Below are 15,965 nucleotides of genomic sequence, written 5' to 3'. Positions count from 1 at the left end.
CAGGTTATCTTCTTAGGTTTTAGGTACAAGCAGAGGAAGATGGAAACCTCATCATCAAAGTTCACAGGAAACATCTCCACTGAAGAGTGAAGGATGTGACCACTCACCAGAAGATAAGCCTTTGGTCTTCAGAACTGTGCACATTGAGCTACAGAAGCTCCTCCAGCCTCTGGTTTTGGTAACTGGTTGCCTGAAGACGACAGCAGAAAAAAGAGAACAAAAGTGACCCGAGTCCAGAACCCAGTGGAACACGGGTCCACTGGGTTCATCAACCTGTAAATAAATGAATCTATCAGATGAATAAACCAACATGTTTGCACATAATCTAAGTAGTAACAGTGTGATTCTGCTGAGAACATCTCATAAACCTGGAACTCCAAACCCAGGACCTGAAATCAAGGTGAAACATCTAGGAGAAGAAACGAAAACAGACCAGTTGTTTCTGTTTAATCTAGATCAGAACCCCAGAACTGCTTTTAACTGGAGAACCCAGCAGAACAGCCGCCATGACACACAGTTGTTACTGAGGCACAAGCAGGTAGGTAAAGCCAGGTTCTGCTGTTTAGGAGACAGAAGCTTTAATGAGCTACAGCGCCGCATAGTGGTGGCCATGATTAACCTGTAAACAGGGCATCACTGGCAACGTGTTCCTGTTAATTGTTCTGGAAAAGTTCTGATGCGTTTCAGGGTTACTCCAACACGGAGACCCTCTGCTGCTTAGAGTTGATCTGAGACTGATGGTGTGTTCAGTTTGTCCCTGAAAGTTGGAATTTTTAGCTTCCACGTTGGGGGAAAACAGTGAAGCTGCAGTAATGACCTGTTTAGATAGAGACGGTTCTGTAAGAACCCGTTCCTGAGTGTTGTTCTTGACTTGTGTTACTAACAACCATTAACCTGCTGACTGGACACAGTCCCATCAGTCTGCTGCTTCTGGAACATCGCTTGGTTGAGTCTGACAACATTCCCAGATCCAGCTTCTGACCGATCTCTGCATGGATGGATGGATGGATGGATGGTTCAAACTACCCTAAAGCAACAAACTGAGCAACAATCGGCCAGCAGATGGTGCTGCAGGATTGTTTCTGGATGATCCTCCTCACTGCCTCAGTCTGTCTTCCAGAGCAGATCAGACCAGAGTCTCCAGCAGATGGTGTGAGAACCTTCAGGACCCAGTCTGAGGGAGCAGAGAGTAGATCAGACACATCATCACTCAGAGTTCAGACTCAGGATGATAACACTGCTGCTTGGAGGTCTGCTCGCTGCTGTCTACTTCCTCCTCCGAGTGACCCTCCTGAAGCTGCCCAGGTGTAAGAGCGATGCAAAGCTTCATGGGAAAACTGTCGTCATCACAGGTGAGTTCAGATCTTTCAGAATGAGCTGCAGACATCACGCCAAGTTGCTGAAGTGTGACCTGAAAACCACCTGTAGATGTTTGATGGACAGATGTTCCTCAGATGACCACAGAGGTGGATCCTGGGTGTTGCTCCCTCCTCTTTAAGGGACCTACAGTCTGTGGTTTATGGTTAATATGAATATTTCAGATTTAACTGTGGCTGATGTTGAAAATTTGCTCATAATTGTCCAAAGAAAATCAGAAAAATTATGGAAAGGTCTGGATACGACCTGGAGCTTCTGCAGGGATAATGTTTGGTTCTTTAAACCATCCTGGTTCTGTAGAAACAGCTGTTTTAGTTCCTCTTTCTGTAAATTAAACCTGTTTTTTGAAACGTCTGAGTGATCCTGAAACACGAGTCATAATCTGAGCTCAGCTCCTTGTTTTGGTCTCTGATGTTCTCTCTGTATCTCCTGTTTATCTCAGTTTAACCTTCATCTTCTCTCTATCAGAGCTGCAGAGTCTTACAGTAGATGCTGGTCCCTGTTTCTGAGGTTATATGAAGACTTTATGATATTTTGTGCTCTTGCAGCTGTTTGAATTTTTCCTGATGATGAAGCATCCTGAGATAATTTGAAGGTCACAGGACGATTATTCCACCTGCCTCCTATAACCTGATGTTCCTCCTGATCCAGGAGCAAGCAGTGGGATCGGGAAGGAAACAGCCATGGATCTGGCCAGGAGGGGGGCGAGGGTGATCCTGGCCTGCAGGGACAGAGAGCGAGCTGAAGCTGCCGTCCAAGAAATCATCCAGGTAACCTCAGAGAGTCCTCCATGATCCCACAGAGCAGCCCTCACTAATAAATGATTGATCACTTTGAGCAGGAGACGGGGAACCAGCAGGTGCTCTTCATGCAGCTGGACCTGGCCAGCCTGCTGTCTGTTCGGACCTTCGCTGAGAACCTCCTGCAGTCTGAGTCCAGGTTGGATCTCCTCATCAACAATGCTGGTCAGAATTCTTCTTAGTGCCTCCACATTCAGACAAGAGAACCGGTTAGTTTGGAGAAAAATGTTCTGGTGTCTGTCCCCAGGTGTCCTCAGCGACGGTCAGACAGACGATGGCTTCGGCATGATGTTTGGTGTCGACCATCTCGGTCACTTCCTGCTGACCGTGCTGCTGCTGGACCGGCTGAAGACCAGCGGGCCGAGCCGGGTGGTGACCGTGGCTTCAAACTCCTACAGACGGAGTAAACTGGACTTCAGCGTCCTGTTGGACCACAGGGACTCAGCTCTGGGCTCTAACTACAGTCAGATCTACAAGAAGTACTGCAACAGCAAGCTGTGCAACATCCTGTTCACCTGTGAGCTCTCCAGGAGGCTGCAGGGCACCAATGTCACCTGTTACAGCCTCCATCCAGGTCAGGTCACTGCAGCCAATCAGCCAGGCGTACTCCTTTATCTGTATTCTGTAGTTCTGCAGATGTTCTGAAAGATGTTCTGAAGGTCACCAGCAGGGATTTTACCTGGAAACATGGAACACAGCAGAGAAAATCAAACTGTCTGTTGAACTTCTGCTTTTCTGCCTCCAGGACTCATAAGGACACAGCTTGGTCGGTATCTTGGAATCTGGATGAAGGTCTTTGTGATGCCCTTCTTCTACCTGCTCTTCGCGGATCCCAAGTCTGGAGCTCAGACCACGCTCTACTGTGCCCTGGAGCAAGGCATCGAGCACCTCAGTGGCCACTTCTTTAGCTGCTGCACGCTGCAGCTCAACATCGGGTCAAAGGCCAGAGACGACGCTGCGGCCAGGAAGTTGTGGGACCTCAGTGAGAGCTTCTGTCGTCTGTCTAAAACCCATAAACTGGTCTCTGGAGATGGTTCTGGTTTCAGTTGAGACATGCATGCAGTCGTTGTATAAAGGAAGTAGTTCTGATCTGCTGAGTTAATAAAATGATCTGCTCCTCATCAAGTTCAACACTTATGTTCATCTAACCTCCAACACACAGATCCCATACTGTGGTGTCAGTCGGGTTCTGCTGATCAGATGCATAAGTTCTACCAGCCTCAGATACAGTGAGGAGAACAAGTATTTGATACGCTGCTGATTGTGAAGGTTTTCCCTCCTCCAAATCCTGTAGAAGTCTTTCATTTTTCTCAGAGGTTCTCTTCAACTGTTAAGTCATTAATCAGCATTTTATTGCATGACATCAGTATTTGATCACTTCCAACCAGTTAGAACCCCGGCTTTCTCAGGCCTGTTGGTTCTTCTTTAAGAAGTCCTCCTGGTCTCCACTCGTTACCTGGATTAACTGCACTTGTTTGAACTCGTTATCTGTATAAAAGACACCTGTCCACACACTCAATCAAACTCCAACCTCTCCACAATGATCATGATCATGAGGAAGGGGAGGGATCAGCCCAGAACTACACGACAGGACCTCGTCAATGACCTGAAGAGAGCTGGAACCACAGTCTCAAAGAAGACCATCAGTAACACACTATACCACCATGGATTCAAATCCTGCAGCGCCGCAAGGTCCCCCTGCTCAAGCCAGCACATGTCCAGGCCCGTCTGACGTTAGCCAAGGACCATCTGGATCATCCAGAGGAGGAATGGGAGAAGGTCATGTGGTCCGATGAGACCAAAATAGAGCTTTTTGGTCTAAACTTGGCCAACAACCTCCTTCCCCCAGTAAGGGCATTGAAGATGGGTCATGGCTGGGTCTTCCAGGAGGACATCGACCCGGAGCACACAGCCAGGGGGAAGCATCTCAAGGTCTACAGACCTGAACCCAATCAAAGATCTTTGGAGGGAGCTGAAAGTCCGTATTGCCCAGCGACGGCCCCGAAACCTGAAGGATCTGGAGAAGATCTATATGGAGGACTGGTCCACAATCCTTGCTGCAGTGAGTGCAAACCTGGTCAAACTACAGGAAACGTCTGATATCTGGAATGACAAACAAAGGTTTCTCCACCAAATATTAAGTTTTGTTTTTCTGATGTATCAAATACTGATGTCAAGAAATAAAATGCTAATTACTTAAAAATCACACAATGTGATTTTCTGGATTTTTGTTTTAGATTCTGTGGCTCACAGTTGAAGATAATCTGTGAGAAAAATTAAAGATCTGCAGTTTATGAAATACTTGTTCTCCAACCTGTAGCAAGTTAAAGGTTAAAGGTCATGACAGGACAGGTAAGGATGTCTGGAAGAGATGAAGGAGTAACAGGACCTTGGCACCTCACAGTCACAGAGTGGACCAGGATCTCCTCTGTTCACCAGGATCTGCTGTAGGTTTTTCTCCAGTGGAGGTTAGATTTAAATCGTCGTAGATTCCGGTAAAGATCGGACCGTTTTTATTTTGTCCTCACATCTCAAAGCCCTGAACTCATAGAGGGTGTATTTTCTTCTTACCATGACTGAAGGGAAATGTTTACAGGAAGATGGTAGTTATCAGTGACATCAGGACAGGTTGGTTCTGGTTTAAGAACTTTAGATGCTGTTTTATTGGAACAAGTTGGAAAAAAATAAAACCTGAACTGTGATTTGGCTCATCAGCTTTAATTTAATCCATCCATGTATTTCAGACGGGACCAGAAAGGTTTCTCTACTCTGTAAAGTTCTCAGTCCTGTTCCTGCATCGGGAACCCTGAGCCATGAATGGTACCAAGTGTTATTCTGGCCCACTCTTCCTGGATGGGATCTGGTTCCTTGGTTCCTCTATTCTCCAACAGTCTCTGCCGGGGTCGGACAGGTGAGGAATGCAGGCGGCCTGGTCCAGCAGAAGGACCCTTAGTCTGATCCCTGCTGTGTGTGAAGATCTGAATGGGTCAGCTTCTATGCAGCAGAAAACATCACCACACTGAAAGACACCTTCCATCCTGATGGGATCCATGCAGATATCAGTGGATCCAGACGGGCCGGAGCCGACCAATGTCATGACCTCGAGAAGTCCCAAACAATCTGCAATCAGTGGATAAGTTAGGAACAGTGTGAGATGTTAGCCTCAGTTCCTCCAGGGAAACACATTCAAAGTCAATTCAATTCAAAAATACTTTATTAATCCCAAAGGGAAATTAAATGTTGTTATAGCTCATATCATGAAGGTTTCTTCAAAGAGTCGTAGATGCTGATGTTTGTGGGCAGGAAGGATCTCCTGTAGCGCTCCGTCTTACAGCAGATCTGAAGAAGCCTCTGACTGAAGACACTCTGTTGTTGTAGGACAGTCTCATGAAGAGGATGCTCAGGGTTCTCCATAATGTTCTTCTTTTTCTGGAGAATCCGTCTTTCCACAATGATCTTCAGAGGTTCCAGAGGAGTCCCCAGAACAGAACCAGCCTTCTTTATCAGCTTGTTGAGCTTTTTTAAGTCCCTGGTTCTGATGCTGCTTCCCCAGCAGATGATGGTAGAAGAGATCAGATTCTCCACAACAGACTTATAGAAGATATGCAGCATCTTGCTGCAAACACCAAAGGACCTAAGCTTCCTCAAGAAGTACAGTCTGCTCTGTCCCTTCTTGTAGATGGCTTCACAGTTGCATCTCCACTCTAGTCTGTTGTCCAGGTGAACACCGAGGTATTTATACTCCTCCACCATCTCCACTTCTTCTCCCATGATAGAAATAGTTTTTGACTTATTCCTGTTTCTCTTAAAATCTACAATCATCTCCTTTGTTTTAGTCACGTTCAAAATGAGATGATTTTTTCCACACCATGCCACAAAGTGGTCCACCACCTTCCTGTACTCAGTTTCTTGTCCATCTCTGATCCACCAACAACTCCAGAATCATCAGAGTATTTCTGCAGATGACAGGAGTCTGTCTTGTACTGGAAGTCTGAGGTGTACAGATTGAAAAGGAATGGTGAGAGTACCGTCCCCTGTGGTGCTCCTGTGCTGCTGACTACCTGGTTAGACTCACAACCCTTCAGTCTCACAAACTGTGGTCTGTTTGTCAGGTAGTCTTTGATCCAGGAGATTGTTGAGGCCTCCACCTGAGTCTTCTGGAGTTTCTGACAAAGCAAATCAGGTTGGATTGTGTTAAATGTTCTGGAGAAATCAAAGAACATGATCCTCACAGTGCTGCTGGCTTTGTCCAGATGACAGTGGGTTTGTTGAAGCAGGTGTATGATGGCATCTTCAACTCCAACTCCACAGAGATAAGCAAACTGAAGGAGGTCCTGATGGTTTACTGTTTGCTTACTCAGGTGGTCCAACAGGAGTCTCTCTAGGACCTTCATGATGTGAGATGTCAGGGCAACAGGTCTATAGTCATTGAGGACTGATGGGTGAGTTTTCTTTGGTATCGGAACAAGACAGGAGGTCTTCCACAACTCTGGCATAATTGTCCAAAAAAATCCATTTTTATCCACCACAAGAGGAAGTTTAGTTCTTAAAAATAATGAATCAGAATGAAAAGTAACAGAGCCACTCCAACCTGCCACCTCTTTGAACGGCGTAATTCTAGAATCTTCCTCCATCTTTCCTCCAGAGGTATAAGACGCTCTGATGCTGTATGTACGGGAAGCTTCCAGTTTTTCCACTGGGAGTCTGGATCAGGATGGTTTTCCTGTTTTGCTGTTTCAGAGATGTTGGAGCATGCTCAATAAACACTGATTCTGATAATGGGAGCTAAAACCCTCCAGGAACAGCTCAGAGCTGCTGCTGATTAAAACAGCTGGACCAGAACCTGATGGCAGAGCCCCTCACCTCTGCTGCAGCTGAACTCTGAACTCTGTTAGTTAAATCATCTTCTCAGCTGCAGCTTATCACCACCAGTCTAACAGTTTTAAACTGGACCGGGACCCAGGTTGTGTTTAATAAATGGAAACATGAGATGAAACACCAGGGAGACCTTTCTGGATCAGTCTTCACAAACCTAAACAGGCATTTAGAGATAATGGAATAAAAACCACCCAACATGAACCTGATGGATCTGATTAGTGCTGGATCTTCATACTGCTGTCCTCGGTCTACTCATTCTCTGGTTTTCTGATTGGTCTATGTTAGTCTGGAGATTTGGATCATGACTGACAAAACCACCTCATCAGGGTGTCTCTTGGATGGATGGATGGATGGACCATTTATAACTGTTTTTGAAGTAATTTTTCCCTCAGATCTCTGTCTGTTCTGATCTGGATTTGGACCCTTTCCTCTTTGGTTATGGATCTAATTTTAGTCCTCATTTTAATCTGCTTTAAAACCCAGTTCAGTTTATATTTAAACTGGTTTCAGCATTGCTGTTAAATATTTCAGACATGGTTTTTGGGGCAGATGCTCTATTTCAGTCATAATAAATAAATAAAAAGATAATCAGCATGCCCAACTCTGAGGCTTAAAACATACTGATGGAAATCAAATAGATCCAGAACCAGGACCCATTGTGGGCTGACCCGCTGGTTTAATGTGGACACCAAGGTGAAGGTGTTTCAGCTTGAGGCTCATCATCAGCACAGACATTAAAGTTAATGTATACTAAGGCCCAGGGACACTTTGACTAATCAAGAGAAAAACAGATGAGGACCTGAGGAGGAAACATCTGGTGACGTGACGAGTTCACAGCTGACCATGTGATCAGAGTGCAGAGAGGTGAGGAAGCAATCATGGTGGAAACTCCAACATCATAAACACGATGTGAGCTGGACTTTAGATCCTCCGTAGATCATTCGTCCGGTTCCATCCCACTCACCTGTAAACAGCCCAAGTGTTGCTAGGCAACAGCTGCTAATCAAAGCAGCTTCCGTCATCCTCAACCTCCCTGCTGAGAGACCAAAGATAACTCTGCCTGCAGCAGCTGGCCCACAGACACACACAGCTCAGCCCAGTTTGGCCCGCTACAGCCCAGTCCTGCAGTCTGAAGCAGCAATACTGCATCTATTACTGGTCTGGACCTTAAACTGGTTCAGCTAAAACATTAGCAGCTGAGGTCGCAGCGCTGGTGGTGTAGGGGTTAGCGCGCGACCACATATAGAGACTATAGTCCTCGAAGCGGCCGTCCCGAGTCCCGGACCCGGTGACCTTTGCCAAATGTCTCCCCCTCTCTTTGCCCCTCCTTCCTGTCTGCCTACTATCAAAATAAAGGCCTCTAGTGCCAAAAAAAACTTTAAGAAAAAAACCACATTAGCAGTTGAAAACCTCCAGAAGGTCTGAACACCACAGGACTATTGTCCAAAACATCATCATCATCATCATCATCAGAGCTGGAACTGTTCTGATGATCCAATAATGTATGTAAAGTCTGTGTAAACCAGAACTCTCAGATCATCAGGACGGAACACAGGAACCCAACACAGTAATATACTGGATCATTAAACTGAACATATGAACATCAGCAGGGTTTCTGTCAGCTGGACTCTTCTGAACCGCTTAGCTTCAAAGATTTTATGCTTTTAAATCTAATGATCTCATCTAATCTGAAGAAGCTTGGCTTAGTTTGTTATATTTCATGCAGAGAAAGTTCTTCTAGGTTTCCATTCAGACTGGATTTCTCCTCCTTATTGAACATCTCAGAACCGCCAGCAGCAGTTTCATTTTGTGTAGCGGTTCTGAAATAGACGCTTGGGTTCCTCTGAAGGACTTATGGGTCACACTGATAAAATCCCCTCTACTGCATCACCAGAACACCATCCATCCATCCATCCATCCATTCATCCATCCATCCATCCATCCATCCATCCGTCCGTCCGTCCATCCATCCATCCATCCATCCATCCATCCATCCATCCATCTATCCATCAGAACCTTCCTGCCATATGGACCTTTCATCTTGGACTCTGGATGCAGGCGTCCAGCATCAGTTGCCATGGTGATAAACACCCGTGTGTTACCTCTCCAATGCTGCTTCATGTTAAAGGTCTCTGATCACTCTATTGTTGTAGTTTACAGACTAAAACATCTATGAAGTGAAAACAGCTGAGAACTTTGACTTTGGTGGTTTCAAAGAGTTCAAAGTATGAAGAAAAGAGAAGCTAAACATTTTGATTAGAGCTAAAAGCGATTTGACAGCAATCACTGATATAAAGCTGACCTCTTTCTTCTTCTGTCATACAGGATCACATGTTGACTCCATGTGTGAAGCTGCCATAAATACACTCAGACATACATGACCACTGGTTATATTTAGGACCCTGCAGTCAGCTGTGTAAACCTGTACCTCAGCTCAGCTCCTCTGCAGCTTCCTCCAAAACCTCAGAAGAAACCTTATTGATCACTGCAGAGAAACGGCTCCTTGCTGTAGAAGGTGGTTAATGTTATATTTCCCAGGTGCCCTGAATGCATCATTTCTCTGCTCCTTTTTGCAGTGAGAAACCCTCAGATTACTCATGAAGTCTCTGTTAAAACATGAGGTCAGTCTGTGCTGAACAACAAGTACTGACTTATTTCCTCTTCATGCTGCGTTAGACTTCTGCTTCTCTGGATTTCAGATGAAAATAATGGACTTTATTTTTTATTACAGCAATGACACCCAGTTTAAGCCACATCTTATACAGAGCAGTTCACAGTTGACTTAATGACAGCAAAACAAGCCCAAATCATCATCCCTCCACCACCATGCTGGACAGTAAATATGATCTTTTCAAACGTGGCCTAACAATTTATTACTTACTAGTTGTTTCTTATTGACCGGTCATGAAATTTGACATTTAACATGTTATGTGATTGCTTGGTTCACCTGTATCTGATTATAAACGTGTAAATTAAATATGAACAGTCATGTAGAGTAATGGGGTAAACATGCTGAGGGACATTCCTCCACAGAACCGTGGAAAACGGGCCCCGGGTACAAATTGGAGCAGACTCTCAGAACTTTCTGCTCTTCCTACTGTTCGCCCCGTTTTAAAAGGAGGAGGTGTCTGGTTTGACCACGCCCACTCCTCTGATCGATCTGATTGGTCTGAAGCCATGTCAGTCAAAGTTCACGCGGTAGGTGATTGGTTAGTGGGAGTTCCCGTTCTCAGTTTCATGGTGGCCATCTGAGGCTCGGGTTCGACGCTGTGGTGCTGCTGTGTGGCGGGCGTGGCGCACTTTGGCTCGGTTCGGAAAGAAAAAAAAGAGACGAACCGGTGCGGGTCTGCAGCTTTTGCCGGTCGCAGTTCGCTTGAGAAGGAAACTTGACCGGAAAAATAACGGAACTGGAACTTTTTTCGCTTTTGGAGAAACTTTTTTAAAGAGAGAAACATGGCAGACAGCGAGGAGCAGCAGCAGGTCTCCTCCAGCACCCCCCTGTTCAGCGAGGGCCACCACTACCAGGCTGAACCGGAACCAGAACCCCAGCTGGAACCTGGGCCCAAGCAGGACCTCTTCACTCCGGATGACATCGTGGATCTGGTCGGCGGGGCTCAGGACGCTCTGGAGCGGCACAGGGCTGAGGAGGAGAGTGGGCTGCAGGTGTCCTCAGTGACTTCCACAGAACCAGTCCAAGAACCGGAGCCAGAACCCGAGATAGAAGAGAAAAATGTGCTAGAACCAGAACCTGAGCCCCAGTTCGAGAAGGCAGTCCCAGACTCTACCAGCTTTTCTTTTTGTCCGGAGGAGCCTGAGGTCGTGGCCCCCAGGGCCGAACCAGAGAGCTCGGAGCTCGGCCCGGCCCCCCCGGTGGAGCCTCCTGCCCCGCAGAGCGACGCCCTCCATGCGGCCGCAGCCCGGGAAGCAGCGCCATCCCCGGCAGAGGCAGCAGAGCAGCCCGCGGTGACACAGGAACCAGTGGCTCCGGCGTCGTGTGAGTATCTGAGGGTAGAATTCAGCTCTTTAGTCGGAACATAGAACCCAAACTGTCAGATTCCATCAGAATAGGTATTCTAGGTCAAACCGGGTCGGGTTTGACCGGATTTTTGACATTTTCCTCCCTGTAAGGATAAATCTGTGAACAGCCGGGCGGTGATGCTGCTCAGCCCGGAGAGGATTGTCTCTAACCCGGGCGGATGTTTGACTCCCTGTCGTGTTATTCGACCCGGAGAATCCCACTCATGGGAACATTTTATTGGGAAAGTTCTGGAACGTTTCAGTGGTTTTTTCCTGCGGGTTTTAGCTCGGTGGTTGGTGTGGTGATGCGGCCCACCTGTTCTGTTTGGACCGGATGATGTGTCGGTCTCGACCCGTTAAATTAACCGTTAAAAAGCTGCTCCGGTAGCTGAAGCCCAGAGAGGGGAAATTTAGATCACATTCAGCGGGCTGTGAGCTGGTTCTGTCTCCGGTCCTGGTGTCATTATTGACCGCCGCGGTTAGCGGTACTGTCTAGCTGAGGTCCATTATCGGACACGCCATTAGCGGGCTATTCACCAACAGAGATGCGCTAAAAACGCTTCATCAGGTGTCTGAGCTGCGCAAGTTTCTTATTATAGAAGCTCCACGTCAGGGCGGATGTTAGGATGCTATACTGGCCTTATACTGGTTTGTACTGGTGCCAGCGGCATAACGGCGGTGTTGGATCTTCTCTACCGTGTATTTATATGGATTAGATGAGCAGATTTGAAGCGAATGAACACATTTCTCCTGCTGGAGCAGACTAGGCCATGTCCGATAATGGAAACAGCGGTGGTTAGCCCAGCCCAGATTAGTCACAACAAAGGAATCCGCTGGGAGCCCACTCCCTGACGTTTACCGCATTCCCACCTCTCTGCCAGGCACATCCTGCTCCTCAGGCACCGGGGTGGGGGTCATTTGATGTTCTGGCTTCAGTCATTCCCATCCATCTCATCCTCATCCAGACCAACCCCTGTAAACCCCCCCAGAACAGCTCCAGAGGCCTGGTCCCGCTGCAGGGTCCTGGCTGGTCTCAGATCTGCAGCTGCAGCAGCTTTCTCAGCCCTGTGTTGGTGTTATTTTAAGAGAGAGTGAGATGTTTGTTCCTGAGGCTGATGATGGTGCAGAGGGAAGGTGAACAGGCCTCAGATCGTCCTCGAGATGGAGGCAGGGTGGGGCTGGAAGATCCAGTATTCAGAACAAAAGGAAAATACCGATCATCTGGCTTTTACCTCCTGTCTCATCAGATTGATCCGGTTCACCCTGGCCTAATTATACTCAAACATTCTGGATAAAAACACGGATCTACTTTATGTTCATTAACTTGTATTTTCTGGTGGGAAGAATCTGAATTTTCCGGGTTCTTAAATTGAAATTTAGACAAATTCATGATTTCTAATCTAGATTAGTTAGTTTGGTGCTATTTCCCCTCAGAAGTCATCTTAGGTTACCAGAGTTTAAACAACCAAGTTCAGGTAAGGTAGCTTTATTTTTATTAAATAATTCCTAGACGACTGTATTCAAAGTGATTTACAGGAAGACTTAAAACATACATTAAAAAATGAACAGTCAAATTTAAGCATCACAAAGAACAAAAGAGACAATGAGCAAATTTAAAACTACTGGTCTAAAGCTGTAGTAAACAGTCTTGATTTAATCCGTTGGGGACGAAGATTATTGCTGTTATTTTGACATATTTTCATTCCCTCCCAGTTTTCAAACTCTGATATTTATCACAAACCATCATCAACAGAACAAATCTCTCAGATTGACGTAACTGAGGTTATTTTTGGTTTAGGGCAAAGTGATAAAAGCTGATGTAGAGCAAAGCCTAAACAAACTGATTTGTTTTATTTAAAAAAAAACAAGTATAATAGCATGTTATCTGATTTGAATATATAATGAAATTTATCATTTATTTGAAGTGAATATTGTGTCTCCTATAATCTGAGTTTCTGGGATCATTTAGATCTTGACCTAAAGTGGGCCGAGACGGGAGCCTTGAGGAACCTCACATGCTCAGATTAGCTCAGATTTATAATAACACAAAACAGTCCCTGTTCATCACTCAATAAATCTGTGTTAAACACATTTAAAGCCTCCAGGTTTTCTGTCTTCACTCAGATGGTTCAGGTTTGTAAAACGCCATCGCTGTAATGGACCGAGCTGAAATCCAGTTCTGCTCCGTTAACCTGGTCTGAGGTCAGCTGCCCAGACTGATGTTAGAATCTGTGGCTGATGATTAATGCAGAAGAACCAGTTTCAGCATCTGGGACCAATTAGAGAACCTAAGGAGGAGCCGGACTTCCTGCTCCAGAACAGATTCATGTTCTTCCATTTAGTCCTGAGAACATGAGTCCGTGATGATGATGATGATGATAGTGGTGATGGTGATGCAGTGAAGGATTGTGGGATATTTAATTGAAGCAGAGAAGGAATGTCAGCGGTCAGGTCGTTGTTCACGGTGTTGAACGGACCGAGAAATGTAAATATTATCGGACGTCGATATTGGCCCAAACTTCCACATCGGTGCATCCTTCCTTCAGTGGACCAGATAATCTGGATCAGGTTCTACATGAATGTATTCTTTGTACATGTTTGTGTTATTACAGTGAATCAGTGATATTTGTACCGAAGGCCATCAGAGAGATCTGATACCGACCCGCACCAGACTGAGCCCTGCTCAGAACCCGACTGACATGGAGGAGAATTGTCTGACCTTAATTATTATTAAACAGTAGAGCAACAGCTCCCTCTTCTTCCTTTGACACTGCAGAACCAGTTCAGGTTCTGACCCATCAGCCTGTGTTTCTGTTTGTGGGTCACCTGGGTTTCTCAGAGCGGGTCGGGTAAGGTAATCCAGGCTCTCCTGGAGCTGCAGCGTCTGTGTCCTGCAGACAGCAGCTGGTGTGTCGACCCACTAATCTGATGGCTCTGATCCAAACAGACACCTTCATCTTGATCTGAGAGCAGTCAGTGTTTGGGTCATCAGAACCAGAATTACAGTTTAATTAGATTAGAAACAGGTTTTATTAACAGTAAATTTTTCCTTTGAGAGTTTAAAAATAAAGCAGCTTATTTCCTGCTGGGAATCGGACCTTAATAACAGAGTTAATGGAACCAGGACCGGGCTGCCGCTAAACGGGTCACAGTTTATTCACATGAATCTGCTGCCTGTATTAAAGTCACAGTAAGTTGGATAAAACCCAGAGATCCAGATGGGATGAAGCTTCTTATTCTGCTGCAGTTTGTTAAAATGGTTCCGATTATTTGAAACGGACCAGTTTCAGCTTTCTGAACCAGAAAACAAGCTGCTCTGAGTAACACACGCCTAAACATGAGCCACTCCTCTCCCATCGACCCGGTTCATTCTTTTATTGAGCGGTAAAGTTCTGACATCAACTCAGTGGATAAAAAGGTGGAAAAAAAAGGAGGGATGAACTTGGTTCTGAGGATTTGGGCCAAACCTGCAAATAAAGTGGAGCTAAATCTGTTCAGTGAAGCTTTTAGAGCTGAATATGAATAAAAAGATCCGATCTGAATGGGAATCAGTTTAACACAACCAGTGTGGGCCGGGCCCTGCAGCTCTTTCAGACAGAAACCTGGTTCTGATTGTTGCTAAAGCAGCATTTCCCCCATCAGAACCTTTTCCTTTAAAGGGGAAAACCCACAACAGGAAGCTCAGCAGGCCTCAAAACCTTCTCACAGGTTGGTTCTGTTGGACCTGGTCAATATAACTCTGTAGCCAATTTCCTGACATGTTTTAGTTGAAACCAGTACCAGTGATATCTGGGTCGATGGGAACTGGTCATCTGCTGGTGTGTTGAGCTATCGGGAGGCGTCGACAGCAGAAGTTCTTGTTGTTACAGCCCGGGAGCAGGTGGCCATTTGGACTGAAGTTGAGTCCGACCCAGTTTTTAATCTGTGCTATTTGGTCCCAGGTGTGCTGCAGCACTGGATCAGAAACCTGAACACCAGAGGTAACAGAACCTGAACTCTGACCATGATCACTCAGTCAGTCGGAGTAATTCATGCAGTGATGTAATCACGATCAGTTAACCCAAATCGGATCCTCTGGTTCTGATTCAAGCTGATTTCTGACTCGAGTATGAAACCTGGACTCGCTCCTCTCCACTCTGGACCGAAGATCAACCTTTAGCTCATGTTCTGTTTGGTTCTGTCTTCAGGCTGCAGCTCCACAGATGGTTTATTATCAGCCTGATCAGAGTCCAGTCAGTCTGAACAGACAGAACCGTTCCTGACTGATGTGAGGTGGTTGGTTCTGAAGGTCGCTGCTCCACTGGAAAGAACATCTGCTGGAATGTTGGAACTGCTGTTGGTTTTTGGATCAGAATCCCAGCTGGTAATTAAACAAGGAGAAGCATCAGATATTAATCTGAGATTGGTTTAGAACGTTTCTAGGGGTTCTGACCCAACCCAATCCCTTCACAGAGAAAATGAAAAACGTTTAAAGAGTTGAATAAACGTTAAGTTTAATTTATCCTGATCAGTGTCTGTATCACTGCCTGGTTCCTAGCAGGCTTAACAGGCTAATGGGTCAGAACTGAGGGATCTGGTTCCACTGTGTGAGCAGACCTACTCAGTGTTACCCCTCTTCCACCAATGTGGTTCGGAGTTGGTTCGGGTTCCTTAACCTGATTTCAAACCGGTGTTGCGTGTTTCCACCGACGAACAGCATTTCCAGGCCATGAACTCTGGTTCCCCTCCGGTACCGCAGAATACTTGGTTCCTGTGCACGTACTGTTATACCCCCAATGGGTGGGTCCCACTGTGTGAACGGGTCCCAGGTGGGTTCTGTGGGGCTTGTTGAGATGTTTTTGGGTGAAATTCCTGGAGGAGCTGCTTAATTATGGAAAGTAGTTTTGGACACTA

General features: G+C 46.1%; 2 protein-coding genes across 5 annotated transcripts in view; both read left to right on the top strand.

Moving 5' to 3' along the window:
* Positions 1-352: 352 nt before the first annotated feature.
* On the top strand, positions 353-4,879 carry LOC124859254 (dehydrogenase/reductase SDR family member 13-like). Its single transcript, XM_047351930.1, has 5 exons — positions 353-1,352; positions 2,029-2,147; positions 2,219-2,342; positions 2,425-2,751; positions 2,923-4,879. Exons 1-5 carry the CDS (start codon positions 1,229-1,231, stop codon positions 3,225-3,227), a joined length of 999 nt encoding a protein of 332 aa, XP_047207886.1. The 5' UTR covers positions 353-1,228; the 3' UTR covers positions 3,228-4,879.
* Positions 4,880-9,857: 4,978 nt separating this feature from the next.
* The window catches only part of LOC124859109 (reticulon-4-like), a 28,763-nt gene continuing 22,655 nt past the window's right edge, over positions 9,858-15,965 (top strand). The window contains exon 1 of one of the 4 annotated variants that reach the window (XM_047351637.1): positions 9,858-11,049. In XM_047351637.1, the coding sequence (XP_047207593.1) occupies positions 10,509-11,049 (541 nt within the window). In that variant the 5' untranslated portion in view covers positions 9,858-10,508. The remainder of the gene's footprint in view (positions 11,050-15,965) is intronic. The other 3 variants (XM_047351639.1, XM_047351640.1, XM_047351641.1) reach the window with 3 other exon arrangements.

This window comes from Girardinichthys multiradiatus, chromosome 22 (assembly GCF_021462225.1).
Source record: "Girardinichthys multiradiatus isolate DD_20200921_A chromosome 22, DD_fGirMul_XY1, whole genome shotgun sequence".
In the NCBI taxonomy this organism is placed as follows: Eukaryota; Metazoa; Chordata; class Actinopteri; order Cyprinodontiformes; family Goodeidae; genus Girardinichthys; species Girardinichthys multiradiatus.
Note: the sequence above shows the minus strand (reverse complement) of the source record. Positions and strands in the feature narration are given on the sequence as shown.